At 39.5% G+C, this 21,705-nt stretch overlaps 1 protein-coding gene and 1 long non-coding RNA gene across 2 annotated transcripts; one reads left to right on the top strand and one right to left on the bottom strand.

Annotated features, from left to right (window-relative positions):
* Window positions 1–10,497: 10,497 nt before the first annotated feature.
* LOC136944604 (uncharacterized) lies at window positions 10,498–14,524 on the top strand. The gene is made up of 12 exons (XM_067238431.1): window positions 10,498–10,564; window positions 10,666–10,790; window positions 11,177–11,486; window positions 11,586–11,668; window positions 12,046–12,098; window positions 12,275–12,314; window positions 12,442–12,506; window positions 12,620–12,709; window positions 12,814–13,127; window positions 13,276–13,454; window positions 13,669–13,841; window positions 14,244–14,524. The coding sequence occupies exons 2-12, from the start codon at window positions 10,698–10,700 to the stop codon at window positions 14,395–14,397; spliced, it is 1,554 nt and encodes a 517-aa protein (XP_067094532.1). The 5' UTR covers window positions 10,498–10,564; window positions 10,666–10,697; the 3' UTR covers window positions 14,398–14,524.
* Window positions 14,525–15,191: 667 nt separating this feature from the next.
* On the bottom strand, window positions 15,192–15,879 carry LOC136944605 (uncharacterized). Its single transcript, XR_010876777.1, has 3 exons — window positions 15,778–15,879; window positions 15,457–15,675; window positions 15,192–15,230 (listed from the first exon to the last, which is right to left on the bottom strand). It is a non-coding gene; the product is annotated as an uncharacterized lncRNA (long non-coding RNA).
* Between the last annotated feature and the right edge of the window lie 5,826 nt (window positions 15,880–21,705).

The raw sequence follows: 21,705 nt of genomic DNA, 5'->3' as shown, positions 1-21,705 counted from the left end.
TTAATGTTAGCATTAGGATTACCTTTGGCTATCACATGCAAGGCAACTACTGTAGCTACGAACCTTCGTCCACCATCTTAGATAGCCGACACACCATGAGACTAGCTTGCTATAATTTACATGCTAGTGACACTATATTGTGTCAAACCTGGGAACCGAGTAGGTTTGTCTGAACTTGTGTAATACTTTTGTGTGTTAGCCCCCTTAACTTAGCTATGTGGGGGTGCCCACATGAAACTGGCGGGCCACCTGAGCGTATGTGCATGGCATGGGTCTCCGACCATGTGGAGCCCACATAAGTCTCCGACCACGCGATGTGACTTTCCTACAAATACATACCAAAGACAGTCTAAATCCAAATTTTCAGCTTTCATGTGCTTTTTTAGTTGTATAAAAACGACCTCAAATTAGCAACATTAGCAATTTGAGCGGCAAGCCTCAAATTATTGCTAGGCGATGCCGGATATGATGATAAGAATTCGATCTACTGTAAAATCAATTAGATGGTCGAACACTCATGCACCCCAGTTGAGGGGGGAATTGCAGTGCTATAGTCAAAGTTAGCAATCACGTTTTAAACCGACATAACAAAATGCTACAAATGAAGGTACATTATTATTACCAAACGTTTTCTGTTGTTATTACATTTACGTTTTTGTGTGACGTTGCCGCCTCAGAGTGGTTGGAGACTAACGTCGTTCCACTAAATATATTTATGAGAAACCCTGCTCTAGAACTTAGGCTACACAATGTATTAATTGCATGCATAATACAAGTGTTTTTCTGTTGCAGCAGATTTACATTTTCTCACTACATTGTCACCTGGCGTCAGCTCTGCAACCGTGGGCTCTAGTTTTTGTGGTGAGTATTACATGAAGTTGCAATTGCCATTATTGTTGTATGGACTGTTTATGTCAAGACCGTTGATGGAGGTTCTTTCTGTCTCAGACATTCACTTGCATGTATTTCAAAAACACAAAACCTACTGCGGTGAAAAACATCTGATCATGGTAATCATGAGTTCATAATTAAGATGGTGTATTCTGTCTGTTATTTTGACTATTTTGGTTCTTGGAGTGGTATTTTTAAAACAAAGTTTTAACATTGGAGTGAACTAGTGTTGCACAGTAAACCTGTACTAAAAAGAGACACTTTTACATAGCTTCAGTGTTCCTGTGCATGCATGGGAGACTCTGACAGAACACCTTCTCTGTAGCACTCCATCCAGTCCAGAACCCGGGGTCCTGAAGTCTCGACTTTTACGATACTCAAACGATGCGATGTTAATATACCTCTCTGATCTAACGAGTCTGACTAGCTGTCGTGACCTCTCAGGTGGGCTTTGGCTACGCTGGAGAGATGGTTGTTCTGCTAGGTTCTCCTGTCTCTGCACAGGAACTGCAGCTCTTTTGCAGTGATCGTCAAGGAGCCTAATGACGAATTATGGTCAGAATTATGTAGGCCCATGCTTAACCCCTTCACCAAGTTTCATACAAATCGGGCTGGTAGTTTTTGCGTAATCCTGTTCACACACATACAGACCAACATTCAAACACACACACGGGAGAGAAAACATTACCTTCCACCCTGCAACGGTTTTGTCTGGGGGTGTTTAAACCAAAAAAAGTCCCACACAGCTTCCTTTTTGGGACTGAGGCCATTGTACAACAAGTCAAGGTACAGCGTAGCGCTAGCATGCCAAGTTGATGCCTTCTCTGCGGAGTGCAGACTGCTTTGCTCTCGCGAGTCACATGACCAAATCGCAGCCGTTGCCATGTTTTAACATATCGCAATATTATTGCAAATGCGATTAGTTGTTGATCCCTAAAAGGAGGGGGGTGTTTTGTGTGTGATCAGGGCAAAAACTGGACATTGACTATTTCCCTGGTAACAATTAAGTCAGGATTTTCCACACCATGGTTACAGTACGCAAGGGGAATTTATCTTAAATTTGTGCTTTCTTTTATTCTTGCAGCCTACATCATGCGCTGTGGAACTCTCGGTGGATGGACACCTGTGGAGAAGGCCAGGGTCAAAAAAGCCTTCATCAACAAATGCCGTCTGAGGGTCGAAAATACACAGATATTAGGAGTGGAACGGTACATGTATTCGTATTAAACCGTACGGTATGGGCGTCATGGTTCGGTGCATGAAATTACACGGAGAATACACGGTATAAAAATGAATAAAACTTAATTTAAACTTAATTAATTAATGTAATACAGAACTACTGTTAGATACTCGTGTTCTTTAGGGACATCTAATATGTAGCTCTGAAGCTCTGATTGGCGCCGCCGTGAGTCAGAGATAGCTAGCAGCACTAAGGACGAGTATGGCGAGTGGTGGCGACCCACGAGAGATAGAGAACCCGCCGGCCTCTTTAAAACCCTTGTGCTGCCTTCGGGTCACATGACCCAAAGGTTCATAACGAACCATCGTTGTGTTTACCCAATTTTACCCAATACAAAAACAAATAAAAATAATTGTCTTTTAACCTTCGCAATGTCGGGGGTCTGAGACAGCCCAACGGTTAAAAGAAAATGCTTCACTTTGTTTTTGTATGCGTTAAAGTTGCCGCAATACGACGGTGGGTCACAATGACTGATGGGTCAGAATGACCCGAAGATAACACAAGGGTTAAGTTAAAGTTTGGGAAAACTTTGGTTTCCCATTCAGTTACAGTAGTACAGGCGAGAGAGTGGTGGATAAGACAAGCACTGTGTGTCTGCGTTGTTCAGCAGTTGTGGGCAGTGACGTGCAGTCTGGGTAGGCACTGCCTACTTGTGATTTATATATATAATATGTGTGTTATTCCAATTGTTTAGACGTTACGATGACAAATGTAGCAGTTACGCATAATCAAATACAAAAACAATTGTAGAATAAGCAGTGCTTTTACTGTCCGTTCACTGCGGATGACAAGCGAAAAACTCACTTGCGCACTTCCATCCTGTATTCTTCAACATGTACGTTGAAAAGCACAACTCTGCTGTGCCTTTGCACGTAAATATGTTATGCCAGTAATCACCTACGTTACGTATCCAACATGGACCAATTAAAATTGAGATATTACTGGACATTTACACAGCTAATGTCATTACACCAGCTACATTGTAAGCGTAATCCCTTCAAAATTCAAGTCAAAATGACAGCAGCGGTGTCTGCCGATATCACAGACTGACATCACCGCAAGTCACTGATTGTGGGGTATGTGAGTGGAAATACATCTAACATGCTAACGCATATAACGTATCTGGCGTGTGCTAAATGACAAAAAATATCCGACGCCATCACCCAGGTGTGCCAATCACTGGAACGAGACAAAAACTGTCCTACTTCTCCCTACAGTGCTTAACCAGCCATTAGATACACATACAAATAGGGCCAAAAAAATCTGTGACGCAATCGGAATTGACATGTCATCTTCAATGCGCCCGTATTCACTCAGAGGAACCTGGTTTGTTTTGCTTTTCCCTCTGTTTTACCGAACTCGTACCGAACCGTGATGTCTGAACCGCGGTATGAACCGAACCGTGACTTCAGTGTACCGTTCCACCCCTAATAGATATACATTCTTTATATGTTAAGTTCAGATTGTTCTTCTGCTAATGTTCAGCTTCCACTAAAAGTTTTGTTTTTGCTCAGATATACTGTATATATCTATATAAGGATCCCTACAGAGATGGCCCTTTCTGTCAAAGTGATCATTTTTGTTTAACATTAAATAAAGGGTCCATTTGCATGCATTTGTTGAAAGTTTCCTTGATTTTTTTCCATTAATATATAAATATATATGACTCATATATTGCTCAATATTAGCTCTGGTACTGCTCATTTTCTTTCCTAATGAGAACAAAGTGAGCCATTAATGAGACTGAGCAAGTTATCTCCATCAAGTCTCAACTATGACTCCTGCTAATGTTGCTCTGTCTCACCTATTGCTCCTAGTGAATTTTAGGAGCAACATATGAGAAATGGATACATGACTCATATATTGCTCAATATTAGCTCTGGTACTGCTCATTTTCTTTCCTAATGAGAACAAAATGAGCCATTAATGAGACTGAGCAAGTTATCTCCATCAAGTCTCAACTATGACTCCTGCTAATGTTGCTCTGTCTCACCTATTGCTCCTAGTGAATTTTAGGAGCAACACTTGAGAAATGGTTCAGATAAAATTGAAATTAAAACGAGGCTGAACTGAGAGTCACAGTTTTGTCTCATGAGCTGTAGAATAGCAACCTTTGAGCAATAAAATTTTCCTCTGGGAGGTGCACGCTTACAATGGTTAGCGTGTATCCACGTTGCTCTTCCCTCCGATCTTAACCGCCGGATTAGTCGTCAGGAGAATCTGGTATGGCCCCGTCCACCTTGGGTTTTACCAGGCGTTTCAGGTCCTTCACCACGATCCAGTCATCCTGGTATCAAATCATGCAGCGGTCCAGTCATAGGAATAGCCTCCTTCGCCTGCCTGTGAATCTCACACAAAGTAGACTCCAAAAGGTTGCACAGTGATAAACAAGCACATTCTCACAGAGGTCAGTTAAAGGTAACTGACTTCTTGTCGTCTGACTTAGTCTTCAAGGTTCTGTTCTCTCATTCAACTGAAGTGATTAACACAATGTTGAATCCTACCAACACCAAAATAACTTCCATAAACAAGTGTGACCCATTATCATTACATATCCTCAAAGAAAAAATCCCATCGAAGAATAATCTAAATTAACAAAACTTGACCACTGAGCCCCTGAGAAGTCTAAAACTTCTTCCCATCCAACAACCATCAACAATCATTAAACAGTATCACTTTTCCAAAAATGTAACTCTACAAAATCCATCTATCAATACTCAAATGGTTTCTCTAACCTTAACTGTGAAGCTTATCGTGTTTAAATTCCTTTTCTCATAATACTTGTCCCACATATGAAGTACTGACAAAATGACTATGCATCCATTACAAATCCTCTTGTATGCTAAAATAATGCATTCTTTATATCACACAAATTGTAGAGGCATGATCTTTCCATGTGTTAACTGAGCAAAATCTCAAGATAAATGTTTTATGCAGACCATACAACCTCCATTTTTATTCTCATATCCTTCCTTTTTCCAAAACGCATTTTCTTGTGGATTAGTCCAAGTTCGAATCTCCATTCCACCATTCCTTTCTCCATCTGTCCGCTGTATTCTGTAATTATTGTCAAATATACTCAAACAAAAACGAAATTCTCACTCTGGGTTAAATACAGTCCAATATTTTCAACTCAGCAGTATTATATCAAACCCTCACAGTCCTACCACAAATCCAAACTACAAAAGCTAAATAAAACCATAAATCCCCATAGTCACTTTCTGTTTGGATCAGTCAGTCATCAGTCAGTCATAAATTCCAAAAAATGTCATCTCTTCCTCTCTAAGAAGCCTGCGCTTCCCTTAAAGAATCTGTAACAAATGTTGTATCAAGGTCACACAACAATTTTCCTCAAAAGAGTCCTGTAAGCCCAAATTTGTCAAGTTAGGCTCATCCGGACATAGCAACATCATCTCATCACTTCCTGTAAACATATCAACATCAAAAACATATTCTAGTTAGTTCATCAATGCATGCAGGCAATCTAGAAACTGCTCCAGCTAGTATCAGCACTAGCATTTTCCCTGTGGTATAATCATCATTGTTAGAGTGAGCCCCACATTTGCATAGAGCAAGTTGTGTCCCAGATGAAACTAAGAAACTTCCTGTTTACATACCTTTCCCAAAATCATATGTAACACCAATTATGTATTTAACTATCAGTAAATATTTTAACTCTTTTCCCTTTTATGAATTAACAAGCTTACACTGAAGCAACCAAGTTTTGAACCAATTTGTATAGAATAAAACTATTTTAGAAAACAACCAAATTACGAATAACCTTTAGGAACAGTTCAAATGAATACCTTTATATTTCAGATTCCCTTTTTATTTTTCCTGTATTTAAATTCACCAAATCAAATCTCTCTTTTTCCAAGACATGTAGAAAACTAGCATCACTACCCTAAACCAGAATTTAATCTGTATGATTCCAAAATGAAACATAGACCATAAAATGTTCTTAATGTAACCATTAGCCAAACTTATACCCCATCTATATTTCTATATAGGTTAGATAGGTAGAACTTCATAACTTGCTTTGGCTGCAGTCCAGAACAAGCTACTTAGTTCCAACCATCACAACCACAATTTATCAGACTTAATGAGTCTTCCCAAATTATTCCCTTTTCAGAACATCAAAGTGTTTAAACCAATCATCTCTTCACATCCACAAAACATTCTCTTGTTTCATTAAGTCCATGTTCACACACTTAAAACTGCTCTTAGAACAAGCCATTCATGCAAGAATTACGCTACGACTCGCAATCACATCAAGCAAACAATGCCCTTACGACAAAAGAAAATATAAACTCTCCCTTTTTCTTTTTAAACCTTTAATTTAATTTAAATAGTTTGGTTTTTTTTGTTGTTTTTTTACCTTTATTTAACCAGGAAGTCCCATTGAGATTAAAATCTCTTTTTCGAGGGAGACCTGGCCAAGAAAAAGAGATTTTAATCTCAATGTTAAATTCACAATTTAACATAAACCCGTAAAACAAAACCTTATTCTTTAACTCCTCAAAAGTCTTATCAAAGCATGTAATGTATACACCTTTGAGTAATCCCATATTTACCAGCCATCTCTATTACTCTTTGTTAGTACTCAATGAATCAACTCAAATAAACAATGTCTACCAGCGCGCATTTCATACTTGAATCAAACAAACAGCACGCTCTGGAACAAAGCAAAAACTCTCAACCTCTTTTTTCTCTTTAAACAACACAGATGGTTGGCGTTTACCATCTATTCACTTAATTGGGTGTGCTTTGCCTTCGGCAAGGGCACAACCTTTGTTCTCTCACATACATATTATTATTTATTTATTTATTTATTTTTGCCCCTGTGGAAGAAATTGGGATTTCCTGTGTGCTTACATTAATCACTAATCAATAGAACTAGTCATTGGATACTAGTTACTACGTTTATCATGTAAGCTTGCTATTAATAACAGTATATTGTGTCTATGTGTCAGGTTAATAGATGTTCGGGGTCAGGAGAAAGTACTGGCTAAACGGTCCTTGTCATGACTACAAGGAGAGCTCCAACTATGAACTCTCTAGTGTGAGAGTTGTCATGTGTTGGCAGCAGTGAATCTTTCCCTGAGACTGTTGTAACGTCATTCCTGTCTGACTGTCACAATCTATGTTTACATTCTTGTGCCCTATTAAAGAGGGTCCTTCGGCTTTCGGAGCGGAGAGAGACCTGGTTGAGACCTAAGCTTGGTGTTGTGTTGTCATTTATGGTCAGAAGACTGGTTTTCTCTCCCAATCTGCAGATTGATAAATACGTATTAAAATCCAGAACTCAACTGAACTTAGTCACTCCGTTTATGAAGAGACGGACAAACACTTTCTTCATCACCCCCCTAAAACTCAGTCAATATTTGGCCTACATAGACAACGTAGATGTCAAAAGTTTCGTCTTGGTAGCGATTGAGTTGCTTCTATTGGAATTTACGTTCCGTTGCATGGTTTAGGCTTCAGTTAAGTTTTTGTGGCGAAAAGTGAAGCTAACGGTGGCTAATTTGCTAGCCACAGTCACTGACGTTACTAACGTCACTGCGTCACTAACGTCACGAAAACACGCGTGACTACCTTTGGCAGAACATTCGTTTCGCATCTGTTAACTTGGGGGATAGCTAGGCTAACTATAGCTTTACTGCAAGGCAGCTGCAGAAACGCCACAAGAAAAGAGGCCAGGGTGATAACTATTTACTCATTTTACTTTGTGATATGACACACAATTGTGATGTGTAATGTACAATATAAGCTGATATTATTAAGGAAGTACATCTACTTTCGGAAACAGTAGTCTACTATTTCACTGAAGTATTAGCATCATGACATTAGCCTGTGTTGCCCGGGCAACACATACTACAGTGGTCTATGATGTATCTGTTTTCAATCGTTAAAATAAACATTCCTCACATATACATTTTCGTTGTATGATTTATTCTGACATTAGTAAACGATTTGTTGGTGAAATTACCATTACCTGCGGTTTCAAACCAGTGTAGCTCACTGCAACGCTGTAGCCTACCCGAGACACTAGTGTGAGTAGCTAACAAAAACTCCTCAGCTGTTTAAGTCAAACGGCGACAGAACATGTTCGGCACTCCCCTTACTCAAAAGTCTTTCAATAGGGAAACTATCTGACTACTAACCTGAACTTCATTGCCACAGCCTAAACTTTGTCAATCTGTTCATGAAAATAATTTATTTCAGCCTAAACCGCACAACGGAACGTTTAATTGAATTCAACCAACGCAATCGCTACCAAGACGAACACAGCAGTAGTCTAGTACTGTACTGTAGTAGTAGAATTTACCGGGGCAGCTTCTCCACACAGGGCTATATCGCATTTTGCGTTGTTACTGACAATGATCGCTACCAGTGAGCTTTTTATGAATGAGCGATTTTCCACTAAATAAATGTCAAGCTTATTTACGTTTTTGGGGGCATATTTTCAGTTAGCAGATGGTACTGTTTGAATCGCGATTCTATCTTCTGCCGGTAACGTCGTAGAATAATCTTCAAAGGGGGTTCTTTATTAATGAATGAATGCAATATGAGTAGGCTAAATGCCTGAAAATATCACGAGATGGGAAAACTTAAAAGGACGTTTAAGTCATAGAGATTAGGTCCATTTTTACACCGGTCTGCCAAATGTATTCGTTTTGATTCAGCTATGAGCCTCTTGCAGGGGAAATGAGAAGACATCATATTTCATTTTACACTTCACTCGTATTTTGAGTTGTAAATGAGCAGCAAAAAAAAGATGCTTTTAAATCTATGTAATATTTATGCATAATAAGTAGTCCCTATGCATTTTTATATAAAATATACAGGAATATCAGTTGTAAATGGCATTAAAATCCCTGTACAACCGACGCAAGCAAGCACACCCTACAATTTCCCCAGAAATTGGACCCTCTCTAGTTTTGCTAAAGTATAACTTTTCCAATCCAATTAGAACTAATTTATGAACCAGGGGTTTAATTTCTGCATTTTACCGAGTACCATCACACATCACAGATTTTCTGCTCGTAAATACAAGTTCTGGTCTGAAAGGCTTTAAAACCTCCTGTTTGGCTAGGAATTAGAACAAATGTTAATTACACATTTGTTAACCACCAAACTTCGAACTCATCTAAACGGACACGTCTTTCACCATTAATACTCACATAATTATGCAGAATTACACCCTCTGGGATCACCTTTGTAAAACTCAACGTAACGGGACTCTTTTTTTTTTAGCCCCCACCTTTCCTCGGAATTTCTGAAACTCATTTAAAATGTCCTCAAACAAACAAAAACCTTGTTAGCAAATGTCTCAAAATACTCATCACCCAACATATTTCAAAAATAACCAAATTAATATGTAAAATTCGCTCCAAATTTATCTATTTCTCTAAATTTGCGTCTTAGTCAATTTCTCAATTTCCGTCTGCGCATGCGTCATTCGGTTACTCATCCTGGATCTCAAATGTCAAGCTGCAATTCCTTTACTAGCCTGTTACCCGCCGCCATCGCTGTTGAGTCTGTCTGTAAGTTTGTTATCTACAAATATAGTTGCCATAGTTGCAAATTCAACTTCCTGGACTCTCCTTTATCTCAGGACAGAGCAGAATGCACTTCCTCCACGTTTTCACCATTAGCCAAGAAAGTCACAGCCTGGATTTTTTCCTCAGATCCCAGCAATCCTAGCAATTTGTAAAAGACTTGGTTCAACAGACAGTGGACTGGCAAATTCGCTAGAATCATGTCAGCCTTCGGATTTCTTTCTAGGGACAATTCTACCCTCTTACAACATGTAAACCAATTACCCATAGTTATATTTACAACAGAACCTTTACAATTCTATCAACCATTAGTACTATTTTAATTTCAACATAAAAATTAGGCTCCGAAATCTATATATTACGGTGGCCGAGAGGGGCAAACCAACATTACAAAATCTGAAACACTTTTACAAAGCTTGAGACAAATTTACATTTTGGAAAACATTTTTACATATCATAAAACAAAATTACATTACCAAAACACATTAACAAGTCCCGAAACAAATTTACATTTCAGAAAACAAATTAACTAGACGCGAAAAACTTTTACAAGTCCCAAAACAAATTTACAAGTGGCGAAACAAATTAACAAACGACATTAGCCGGAAAGGGAATGTACCAATTCCAAAGTTGACGCGGAAGGGATAACGGAAGCGCTCAATTTGAGTTGATGGCGGTTGATGGAGTTCATGGTGACCCAAAATGGACAGCGATAGAGTGGTGTTTTGCCCGTTTTGTGGCAAACATATGAGCCAATTAACAAGATTTTGTTTTTCGTGTGGTCGGACTTTGGAGTTTTTAAATGGCGCAGACCAGACAGAAGGACCAAACACACAGGGGACATCTCAACAGCCGGATAATGCTAAACAAAGTAAGTGCAGCATAACGCTCGCTACCTGAATGAAAGTGAATAGCGCTTTTGGTTAGTGGCCGTTAACTTTCTATTTTGAAACTGAGCTTTGCTAATTTCAGCAGAAAAACCTTGCACATCATACAAACAGTTCATGGAGTACAGAAGTTCAAAGTCCATAGAGCGTCAATCTTTTAACTACGGGCCGAGAGGAAGACATCGGGCTAAAGAACGAAAACACGTCCAGGTAAATTGTACTGACTGTTAGCTTATAACTCGACTGTCTGACTCGAGGTGACTCTTAAATGGATCTGTATCATAGTAGATTTATTGTACAGATTGAATTAAGTTAAAAAGAAAAACTAACATCTTTGAAGAGGGTATCTTTGCGTAGATTTAGGCAGAATAACAGAAGCTCTCGTGCAGGGCGAGATGCTTTGCTAAAGCAATTGGGCAAACACTGCATCGAATTGGAGAGTGCAGCTTATTGACATGTTCGGCTCACTATGAATCTGTGTTGGCACCAATTAGACCATGGAGGGACAACACATTCTCCATAATTAATGGGAAACACAGATGTATGTATAGTCTTTTATTTTACCTATGTTTAATACATCTTTGTCATTTTATTAGATAAACATTGGATTGATGGTGCCAAATGGAACTGATTTAAAACCTCTAAGAGGGAAAACACTCCCGTTATTTGTAGACCCAGAGGTAGCAGCACCTGATGTACTGAAACAAGCTGTCCAGAAAATGAAAACATTTAACAAGGACATGCCAGAAGGACCGTACATCCTTTTGTATCCAGACTGCTCAGAGGTGGTCCATGTGCCTGGATCAGAAAGGCCATTCAAATTGGCAGAATATAAAAAGGAACTAGGAAGGCCATATTGCAGGATCACATTTTTCATTTGCCTAGAAACACATTTTAAAGGAGGAGGTTAGTGGATCTCAGGATTCAAAATTTTTACATATTTTAGATACTCTACTGAAGGATGCATCTGCATTATCTACATGATCTGTTTGTTTGTTTTTACAGCAACGGATAATACTTCAGACTCTGATTCTGAAATTGTCATCGCATCAAGGAGCACAGCTGAATTCAATCGAGCTGACACAGTGGTACATCAATTACTGTGTACATAATTAGGGAGTCAGTTGGCTGAGCGGTGAGGGAGTCGGACTAGTAATCCGAAGGTTGCCAGTTCGATTCCCGGTCAGGCCAACTGACGTTGTGTCCTTGGGCAAGGCACTTCACCCTACTTGCCTCGGGGGAATGTCCCTGTACTTACTGTAAGTCGCTCTGGATAAGAGTGTCTGCTAAATGACTAAATGTAATTATTTATTTATTTTAATACTTATTTATTTATGAATGCATGTATTGATTTATCTATGACAATACTGACAACCTTTCACCATTATATATATACTGTATGGGGTAAGGGAACAGTTATCGAAGCTATTACAAATTGTTGATAAATTAATGCGTTTCCTCTCAGGTTTTTGAACCACAAAACCGAAGTACTCCCAAACTCAAACCTAAAGATGAAAGGTAGGTACATTTTGACATCTAGCCTTTGTCACACAGTCAACATTTTTTATCCTTTCTAGTGGTAATCAAACAATAGGAATCTTGCCTGTATTTGTTTACATTCTTACATGACTATTGTAGGCCTGAAGAACAGTAATAATTAATGTAGTAATTGTATTATTTGTATCATGTTTTAGAGATGCACCGGGACATTCAGCAACAATTCGGCCTGGACAGGTAATAGGGCAGACTGTGGCAGCCTGACGTTTCTTAGAGTTGTTGTTTCTCCCTTGTACGTCGCTTTGGACAAAAGCGTCTGCTAAATGTAATGTAAATGCTTCAGACATTTTAACTTGTTTTTCAGATAGTAATATCTGATGCTGAGGATATGGATCCATCTGAAACAAATCCAGACAAGACTTGCTACAGGTAAAATTTTTTTTAAAAAAAGGATAGTGACTCACATACTTTCAATTTAATTCATGGGGAAGAAATTTGTGTTTGTAAGATGTTTTAACATGGAAATTGTAATTTCCCAACAGTAAATACACGGACCTGTATGCACCAGGTGTTGAGGAAGAGGATGAGGAGCTGGTTGCAGTCAATGTGGAGAATTTCCAACACACGGCAGTGTAAAATTAGCTTTTGAGTGTGGCATTCCGGTATTTAAATAACTGTTGTAAAAGTGTGCACTGTCTGGGATATCCATTAATTAAATCACTTTTTGTCATTACAGGGAGGAGATGGACATTACACTACCTGACATTGTAGCAAACCTGGCGCTTCCTATTGATCACAAAAGAGTCAGCAGGTTCAACATCTCAAGGGCTAATGTTTGGGATGGAGCCGTCAGAGGTTTCAAGCGTACAACATATTCAGAAACCTGTGACATGCTGGTCAGATTTACTGATGATGCTGGTATTTTTGAGGAGGGAATTGACACTGGTGGTCCAAGACGAGAATTTTTATCTCTGCTAATGAAACACCTGAAAGACCGGCCCATTTTTGATGGACCAGAAGGACATCGGTTCTTGGTCTACAATGCAAATGGTATGTATGGGGTTAGAAGTGTGCTATACTAATGGTTGGTTAATGATCATTAAACAAATAGATGACACAGCATATGCTTTTTTCCTCAATATCTTAAAGTATATAATGTATTGTATGTTTTCATTTTGCAATATGAATTCATTCATAGCTGTTAGGGAGGATGAATACTTCATGGCAGGAAAGATGATCGCAGTGTCAGTTGTACATGGAGGTCCAGGACCCCATTTCCTGTCAGAAGATCTTGTACATTATCTTGCCGGCCAGCCTTCATTCAAATCAACAGTTAATTTAATAACTGATGAAGAAATAGGGAAAGCTTTGCGAGAGGTGAGAATAGCATAAATCTACAATGTGGTAGGACAGAGTTTGACATAGTTCCTGCACTGTTTTAAGACAATGTTTACTTCCTATATTGCATACACAGAATTTGCAGAATGTATTAGTTTTTGATAGGGTAGGGTTACTGCATGTCACAGAATAAAAATGGGCAAGGATAGTACATAGTTATTTACTGGGGTGTTTATGCCTCTTTGTCTTTAAGATTGAGAATGCTGCTTCATTGGATGCTCTGCAAGAATGTATCATGAGACACAGCACAATGTTACAGACAGCAGGCTGTCTGAGACATGTGGCTGCTGTGGAAGAAAAGAAAGAAATTGTGGCAGACTACCTCCAGTGGTATATTATTGACCGCAACTCATCTGTAATTGACAAGTAAGATAATATTTTGAATTATGATGGTGATTTTCTTTTTTATGTTTATGTATGACATTTTTGTTTAAAATGCTTCATGGCATGTGTATCTGTTATTAGTTAGCCACTGTGACAAATGTTTTGCCTTAGGCTTTCAGTTGTAATACACTATGTGATGTCTGTCTCTCCATTCCTTGCCAACCTGCCCTCTGTGTCATTCCTCCGTGTGATTTTTTTTTTGCAGTTTGTAACACCTTTCCATGTGCAAATCAAAAGAATGTTATCACACAACCATTTTCCCCAAATGTTTTTTTTAGGTGGATAGTAATTGTCGTGAAGAGAACCTCAAAAAGTTTTCTTTAGATAATTTAAATGCAGTTGGCACTACACAGCAGTGAAACAGTGTTTGTGTTCACTTTGTAGATTCAAAGATGGTCTTTCAGCCCTTCAGTTTCTGACTACACTACAGCAACACCCTACTTTGCTGACCCCTGTCCTGTGCCACTTTGAAAAGCGACTCACTGGCTTTGAGCTCGAAAAACTGACCTCAGCCCTTCAGGGAGTAATAGGAGACTAAAAGAAAGTCAAACTGTGGCCTACTGGGCAGACTATCTCCTTGACTGTGAAGGTTTGTAAGGTTTTTTGTAACTAATTGGAAAACCACATTACCATGGTATATCTGAACATTTATTTCTTTGCAGAAGGCGCGGCTGCTGTGTCTGTGGAGGACGTTTTGATGTTTGCAACTGGGCTGACATCACTTCCCCCATCTGGCTTGCAACCATTGCCACAAATAGAGTTCCTGGATGGCTCCCCATTCCCAATGGCAAATACATGTTCAAACTTGTTGAAATTACCACTCCTGGACACATATAGTGTGTTTAAATCACAAATGGACTTTGGAATTCAAAATAGTCCAGGATTTGGCTGTCTATAAGCCCTATGACTGGATAACCCCTAGAGCTCTGACTCTAAAAATGTTGTTTCTTTGTTGCTGTTATAGGTTATAGTTGCATTTGTTAAGGAGGCTTTTATAATGTAAGGGTATGTGAGCATTCTCAGTTAGCATTTTGACAATTGTTTTAGATTGTGATCCATGACCCATTATTTTTATTCCCACTTTGAAATATTGAAGCTGTGGATGACACATTAAGACACTTTGTGTACATGTTCCACCCCTATTACAATAAATCTCCCAATCAATCAATTCATAGCTGAGCAATTTCTTTTAATCTCAGATACAGTTCAGTTGAAGACTGCCAGTACTCTGGATTCTGTAAATGATTGTGCTCCATGGCTAAGTCCAAGTACTCCTGAATGTTTGGGTCCCCACATGGAGCTCTTGTCAGGTGAGCCTCAGGAAAGGCATCAGCCTGCTCAATTTGAAATCCACAGTCTCTGGAGCCAAACCTATGTTAAACAGAAGATATAATAAAAAGTATTTAAATTTAAGATAAAAGCAAAACAAATACCATCTATCACCAAAGTATTACCTTAGATCTTATTGGGATTTTTATTTTTGTTTGAATTGTTTATCACTTGTATTATTGTTTTTATTGATTTTATGTAAAGCACCTTGAGCTACAATTCTTGTATGAAATGTGCTATACAAATAAAGTCTTACTTACTTACTTACCTGTGTGGTAAGTAGTAGAGCTCATTGGGCAATCCTCCTGGACATGATGCTGTTCTGGAGGGGCGAATCCTGTGACTGTTCCACAGTCTCACACACTCATCCAAGTCCTTCTGAAGAACATCACCAAAGCAATATCTCAGTAGACACTGATGCTCGTGACTCCCGTTGAAGTATCCGGCATCTGTAAGGTCTGCAAATAGCTCCATCCAGAACTGAGCCCTATAGAAATCGATAAATAATAAAAAAGTTAAAGTTTTAAGCATACACGTTTGAATGAATGAAGGTTACACATAATTAAATGACTTTATGAAGGCCACTTACCTTCCCTTTCTGAATATGGACCACCATGACTCAATCCTCTGGTTGCTTGTGGATGAGCCATACATGTGGCTGGACGCTCCAGAGTAGTAGTCATTGTGGTGGTAAAGTAAGTAAGTAAGTAAGACTTTATTTATATAGCACATTTCATACAAGAATTGTAGCTCAAGGTGCTTTACATAAAATCAATAAAAACAATAATACAAGTGATAAATAATTCAAACAATAATAAAAATCCCAATAAGATCTCTGTTCAAGAGAGAAAACAACTTTAAAAAGTAGGAAAACCCTTTTGAGATAAAACTACTTAAATGCTTCGGTAAAAAGGTAGGTTTTAAGCTGTCTTTTAAAAATGTCTAGAGTGTTAGCTTCCCTAATATTTATGGGTAATTTGTTCCATAGTTTTGGGGCGTAATTGACAAAGGCCGAATCACCAATCTTCTTATGACTGCTTCTGGTGACCTCTAATAGGCCTGCATTTGATGATCGCAGTGTTCTAGCTGGTGTGTAGTTTATAAAGGAGTTAGCAATGTAGCTAGGTCCTTGTCCGTGTAGAGCTTTGTATGTGAGGAAAAGGACCTTAAAGTCAATTCTGAAGGTAACAGGGAGCCAGTGTAAAGTAGCTAGGACAGGACTAATGTGTTCTCTCCTTTTAGTTTTGGTTAATAATCTAGCTGCAGAATTTTGAATGAGCTGTAGTCTTTCAGTGGTTTTCTTGGGAAGACCAGTGAAAAGTGCGTTACAGTAGTCCAGCCGGCTGGATATAAAAGCATGAATTAACTTCTCTGCATCATTTTGGTTTATGAATGGTCGTACCTTTGCTATATTCCTCAGGTGAAAGAAAGCTGTTTTGGTCACTTTATTAATGTGAGAGTTATAATTCAAATCTGAGTCCAGGATTACGCCGAGACTCGTCACCTCTGGTTTAAGACAGGGGGTTAAGCCTCCAAGATTCTTAATAAGCATCTCTCTTTTGGATTTGGGGCCACATAGTAGGACTTCGGTTTTGTCTTCATTTAATTTAAGAAAGTTATCATTCATCCATTTGTTTATTGCCAACAGGCAGTTTGTAATGGAATTGATGGCCGTTGCATCGTTGGGTTCAGTGGATATATATAGTTGTGTGTCATCCGCATAGCTATGGAAATCTATGTTATGTTCTCTGATTATGTCGCCGAGTGGTAACATATAAAGAGAAAAAAGTAATGGACCTAAGCAGCTTCCTTGAGCAACCCCGTAGCAGTTCTCATGTTTCTTGGACCTATGGTCACCTAAACTAACATAAAACTTCCTTCCTGTGATATATGATTTCAGCCAGTTCAATACATTATCCGTGAACCCAATAAGCTTTTCCAGTCTATTGATTAGGATGTCGTGATCAATTGTATCAAATGCTGCACTGAGATCTAACAGGATAAGGATAGAGACTTTATTTGCATCAGAGTTTAGTCTGAGGTCGCTAATTATTTTGGTGAGAGCAGTTTCAGTACTGTGATATTTCCTGAAACCTGACTGCGAGACTTCCAGGATGTTATTTTCTTCAAGAAAAGAATTTAATTGGACTAAAACTATCTTTTCCAGTACTTTACTAATAAATGGGAGGTTTGATATTGGTCTGTAATTTGCAAGTAGACTGTTATCCAATTTGGGTTTCTTTAATAGGGGCTTTACAACAGCTGTTTTGAAGGCATCTGGGAAGACGCCAGTTCTGAGGGATGTGTTTATAATCTCTAGCACCGGACCTGAGACACTATCAAACACTCGCTTAAAGAATGTTGTGGGTATAGGATCAATATCTGAGGTTGTGGAGTTAGATTCGCCGACAATTTTGGAAAGTTCACTAAGTGTGATACAGGTAAATGTGCTCATGGTTATGTTGCAGAATCTACTGATGTCAGTTTCGACCCCACTATTAATAATACTCGCTCTAATCAAAGTTATTTTGTTCTTGAAGAACAAAGCAAGCTCTTCACATTTAACTGCTGAGGATGGAGGTGGGGCAGGGACAGTGTTTAGCAGCTGGTCAATGGTGGAGAAAAGAACTCTGGAATTTCTGGCATTTTCTGTAATAATGTTGGAGAAATATTCTCTCCTTGCTAGACGGATGGTTTTGTTAAAGGTGGTTAGTGTATCTTTGTAGATATTGTAGTGGATAGTGATCTTTGTTTTCCTCCATTTTCTCTCTGCTGCACGGCATTTTCTTTTCGTTTCACTAACATTTTTATTTCTCAGCCATGGGGAGGTTCTGCTTGTGCACTTCTTTTTGGTTTTCAGTGGTGCAACAGAGTCTAACACAGATAATAGTGCATCATTGAGGTTCTCTACCATTTCATTCAGAGAGCAATCATGGTAAGTCGGCTCATATAGAGCAAATTGTTCAGAAAATGTCATCATAGCTGTATCGTCTAAATATCTTCTATGGACTAAGAATTCTTTTTTGGTTTTTGTTAGGATAATTTCCACATTAAAAAGTATATAATGATGGTCTGAGAGGGGTAGATCAGTTATTGAAATATTATTGATATTTAGTCCAGTTGTTATCACTAGATATAGTGTGTTTCCGTGCCGGTGTGTTGGGTCTGTTATGTGTTGAGTTAGATTGAAACTGTCAAGGAGATTTAAGAGCTCAATAGTTCTTGGGTCTGCTTTTTTATTTACTTGGATATGTAAGTCTCCGTTTAATACTACTTTGTCATATCTAGTGACACATAGTGATAATAGTTCAGATAATTCTTGTATGAATATTGGCGAGTGCTTGGGTGGCCGATATATAATAACAAAAGTATTGATTCGGTTTTGAGCTCTATAGCAAGATATTCATATGATGTGAATTCACCTAGCTCAGTGATTTTGAACAACAGTTTAGAGGAGAAAATAGCTGCGACTCCTCCACCTTTTTTTGATGTCCTTGAAACTTGGTGAAAGCTGTAATCAGGCGGACACGCTTCTATCAAAGTTGCTGTTGCCGTGTCATTGTTTAGCCAGGTTTCTGTTAGACAGATGCAGTCTAAGTTGTTTTCTTTGACCAGATCATTAACTAGGAATGTTTTGTTATTTAGTGATCTAACATTTAGAAGGGCCAATTTCATCTGTGGGGTATGAACAGATAAAACATGGGTAGATAAATCTGTTGGAAGAATATGGATAGTTCTGTGACTTCTAACACTAGTTTCAGGTTTGTAACCATGCATTTTACCATGCCATTTTCTGTTTGTGATGATGACCGGTATGTCCAATGAAATAGCATGGTGGCTGTCCTAGCGTAGCTTTTCTTTGGGAAAGTCTCTGTCACTGAGCTGTTCCATCACAAGGGAATTCATACGGGGGGTGCAGATCTGTGCAGGGCCCATGTCCTTGCAGGAGGCTGTTTGAATGTTCTGTTCTGTTCCATGGGAGGTTGTTTGGGATGCGTCAGTCAGCTTAGACACAACAGGGATAGGGAGAGAAGCTTGATTTGTGGTCAGGAGCACGTGATTGATGTTTGCTGTTAGTAGTCGAGATCCTCTACGGTTTGGGTGGAGTCCGTCAGCTTGAAAACGGTCTGCACAGTTCCAGAACACATTGAAGTTATCGATAAATCTCAGTTTGTGTGTCAGACAGACAGATGCCAACCATGTGTTGAAGGATAGTAGTCGACTGAAGGCTTCTTTTCCTCTGCGAAAGCATGCAATCGGTCCACTGATGAATACATCTTGATATCTGTTAAGTGTGTTCAGTAGCTGGGTGAAATGTTTTTTAAGTATCTCAGTGCCAGTTTTCTTGTGTAGGATATCAAACGAGCCAGTGTGGATGATAATCTTAGGGTTGTTTGGTTTATTGTTGAGGATTGTTTGTACCTCTGAGGACAGTTCCTCGACAGATGTGTTGCTAAGACAAATATTTTCTGTCTTTGCCAGTTTAACATGTGCTGTCATGGCATCTCCAATCAAGATAGTGGCCATATGTGGTGTTGTGTTTGCATTTCTAACGTTTGCCTTATCAGTAGCTGCGGGGCCAGTTCTTATCTTATTTGGGTTAGCAATGATAGGACCTTGTGCTAGACCAAGGTTAGACACTGCATTAGTGCTAGCAGTAGATTCTATAGTGCTAGCAGTGTTAGGTCCTCTAAGTGTTGATGGGCTGTGGGTAGTCTTAGCATACCTTGGATCTTGATAATCCTGTGATATTGTTGTCTGATTAGGCTTGATAGGGGGTCGAACAGCGCCCCGAGTGGTCCGAGAGGGGCTTGGAGTGAAATGGGGGACTCCCGGTCGCAGCAGACGATGATGTGTTGGATTTGCATGTGTGTAGTAGCTACCATCATGGTGTGTCGGCGATCTGGGCCCTTCATGTTTGTTAGCTGCGTGGCTAGCACTCCTGTGCCTCTTCGCCTTGGATTCCACACACAAGGGAGAGAAAGTTCTCAGTGGTTCAAAACTGTTTCTGAGTGTGACAGGAGGAGAGGTGATGCGGGAAGAGTTTCTGCCTCGCTTTTTTTGCTGTTTATCCTTGGTGACAGTCCCATCTCTGATGAAGGTAGAAGCGGCGCTAGGCCTCTTTGGTTTAGCGCCGAGAGCAGGCCATGACTCATCCGGTCCAACGGCCGGTGGAGAGAAAGCTGGTTCCAAGGGTGGCTCATTGGCAGGTAGCTTAGCCTCCGGGCTAGGTAGCATGGAATCTATGAAGTCTTCGGTCTCTCTGATATCTAAGAGGGTTCTGACTCTTAGCTCCAGTTCAACTATCCTCTGAGTAAGTTGTTTGCAGTCATTACAAGCCATAGTTCTACAGGGAACAAGCTTGGTGGCGTTGGGTGCACTGAATTGCGGCCATGGTCCCGTTTTCCGTGCCGCAATCAGTCCTCAGTCTCATGGGGATGACACCGAGGTTCGCACACATGACAGGAAATAGTGAGCGATCACAGTTGGATCATTATTTGTTGATCCACATACAAGCCACAGTACTTTACGCGAAAATCCATCGATACACCCTGAAAGAGCCAAACCGAATGGCTTGAGTTTATCATAACCATCCGCGTGCCAAATATAGTTCGGCCCCATGGAGTGGTAGGTTCTCCTTATAAACCTTCTGCGTGCTCTCCTCTCGCACCCTCGAGGATTGAGCTCCCGGAGCAAATTCATTACATGATCCCTCTTCACTCGCAGATTGTACTTTTGTTTGAGCACCTGCCACATCATGCGGTATCCAAACAGCTGTCCAGGTCCACGAAGTTCCAGTCGTATTGCCCTAATTATGACGTTTGTAGAGGAGAAATCCTTTCTGCGATATAACCCAGCATCATTCAGTTTGCTTTTCAGAGACCTCAAGCTGATGTGCACACCGTGTAAACATGACATCATGTCCACGATTACAGCGTACGAGTGTCCCTCATTAAAATATGGTATGCACTGCTGCAACACATCTGGTCCTTCACTCTGGTCTGCGCCATTTAAAAACTCCAAAGACCGACCACACGAAAAACAAAATCTTGTTAATTGCTTCATATGTATGCCACAAAACGGGCAAAACACCACTGTATCGCTGTCCATTTTGGGTCACCATGAACTCCATCAACCGCCATCAACTCAAACTGAGCGCTTCCGTTATCACTTCCGCGTCAACTTTGGAATTGGTACATTCCCTTTCCGGCTAATGTCGTTTGTAAATTTGTTTCGCCACTTGTAAATTTGTTTCGGGACTTGTAAAAGTGTTTCGCGTCTAGTTAATTTGTTTTCTGAAATGTAAATTTGTTTCGGGACTTGGTAATGTGTTTTGGTAATGTAATTTTGTTTTATGATATGTAAAAATGTTTTCCAAAATGTAAATTTGTCTCAAGCTTTGTAAAAGTGTTTCAGATTTTGTAATGTTGGTTTGCCCCTCTCGGCCACCGTAATATATGCACCTAATATCACTCGTCAGAGAATGCCAGTTTACACATGTATTAGCATTCTGGTT

Source organism: Osmerus mordax, chromosome 6 (genome assembly GCF_038355195.1).
Source record: "Osmerus mordax isolate fOsmMor3 chromosome 6, fOsmMor3.pri, whole genome shotgun sequence".
NCBI lineage: Eukaryota > Metazoa > Chordata > Actinopteri > Osmeriformes > Osmeridae > Osmerus > Osmerus mordax.
Note: the sequence above shows the minus strand (reverse complement) of the source record. Positions and strands in the feature narration are given on the sequence as shown.

Excerpts from the sequence above, each read along its gene's own strand:
- LOC136944604 (XM_067238431.1), top strand. The coding sequence starts at position 10,698 with ATGGAGTACAGAAGTTCAAAGTCCATAGAGCGTCAATCTTTTAACTAC. Across the intron at positions 11,669-12,045 it reads TCAATCGAGCTGACACAGTG|GTTTTTGAACCACAAAACCG; the intron begins GTACATCAATTA and ends GTTTCCTCTCAG. Across the intron at positions 12,315-12,441 it reads CAACAATTCGGCCTGGACAG|ATAGTAATATCTGATGCTGA; the intron begins GTAATAGGGCAG and ends CTTGTTTTTCAG.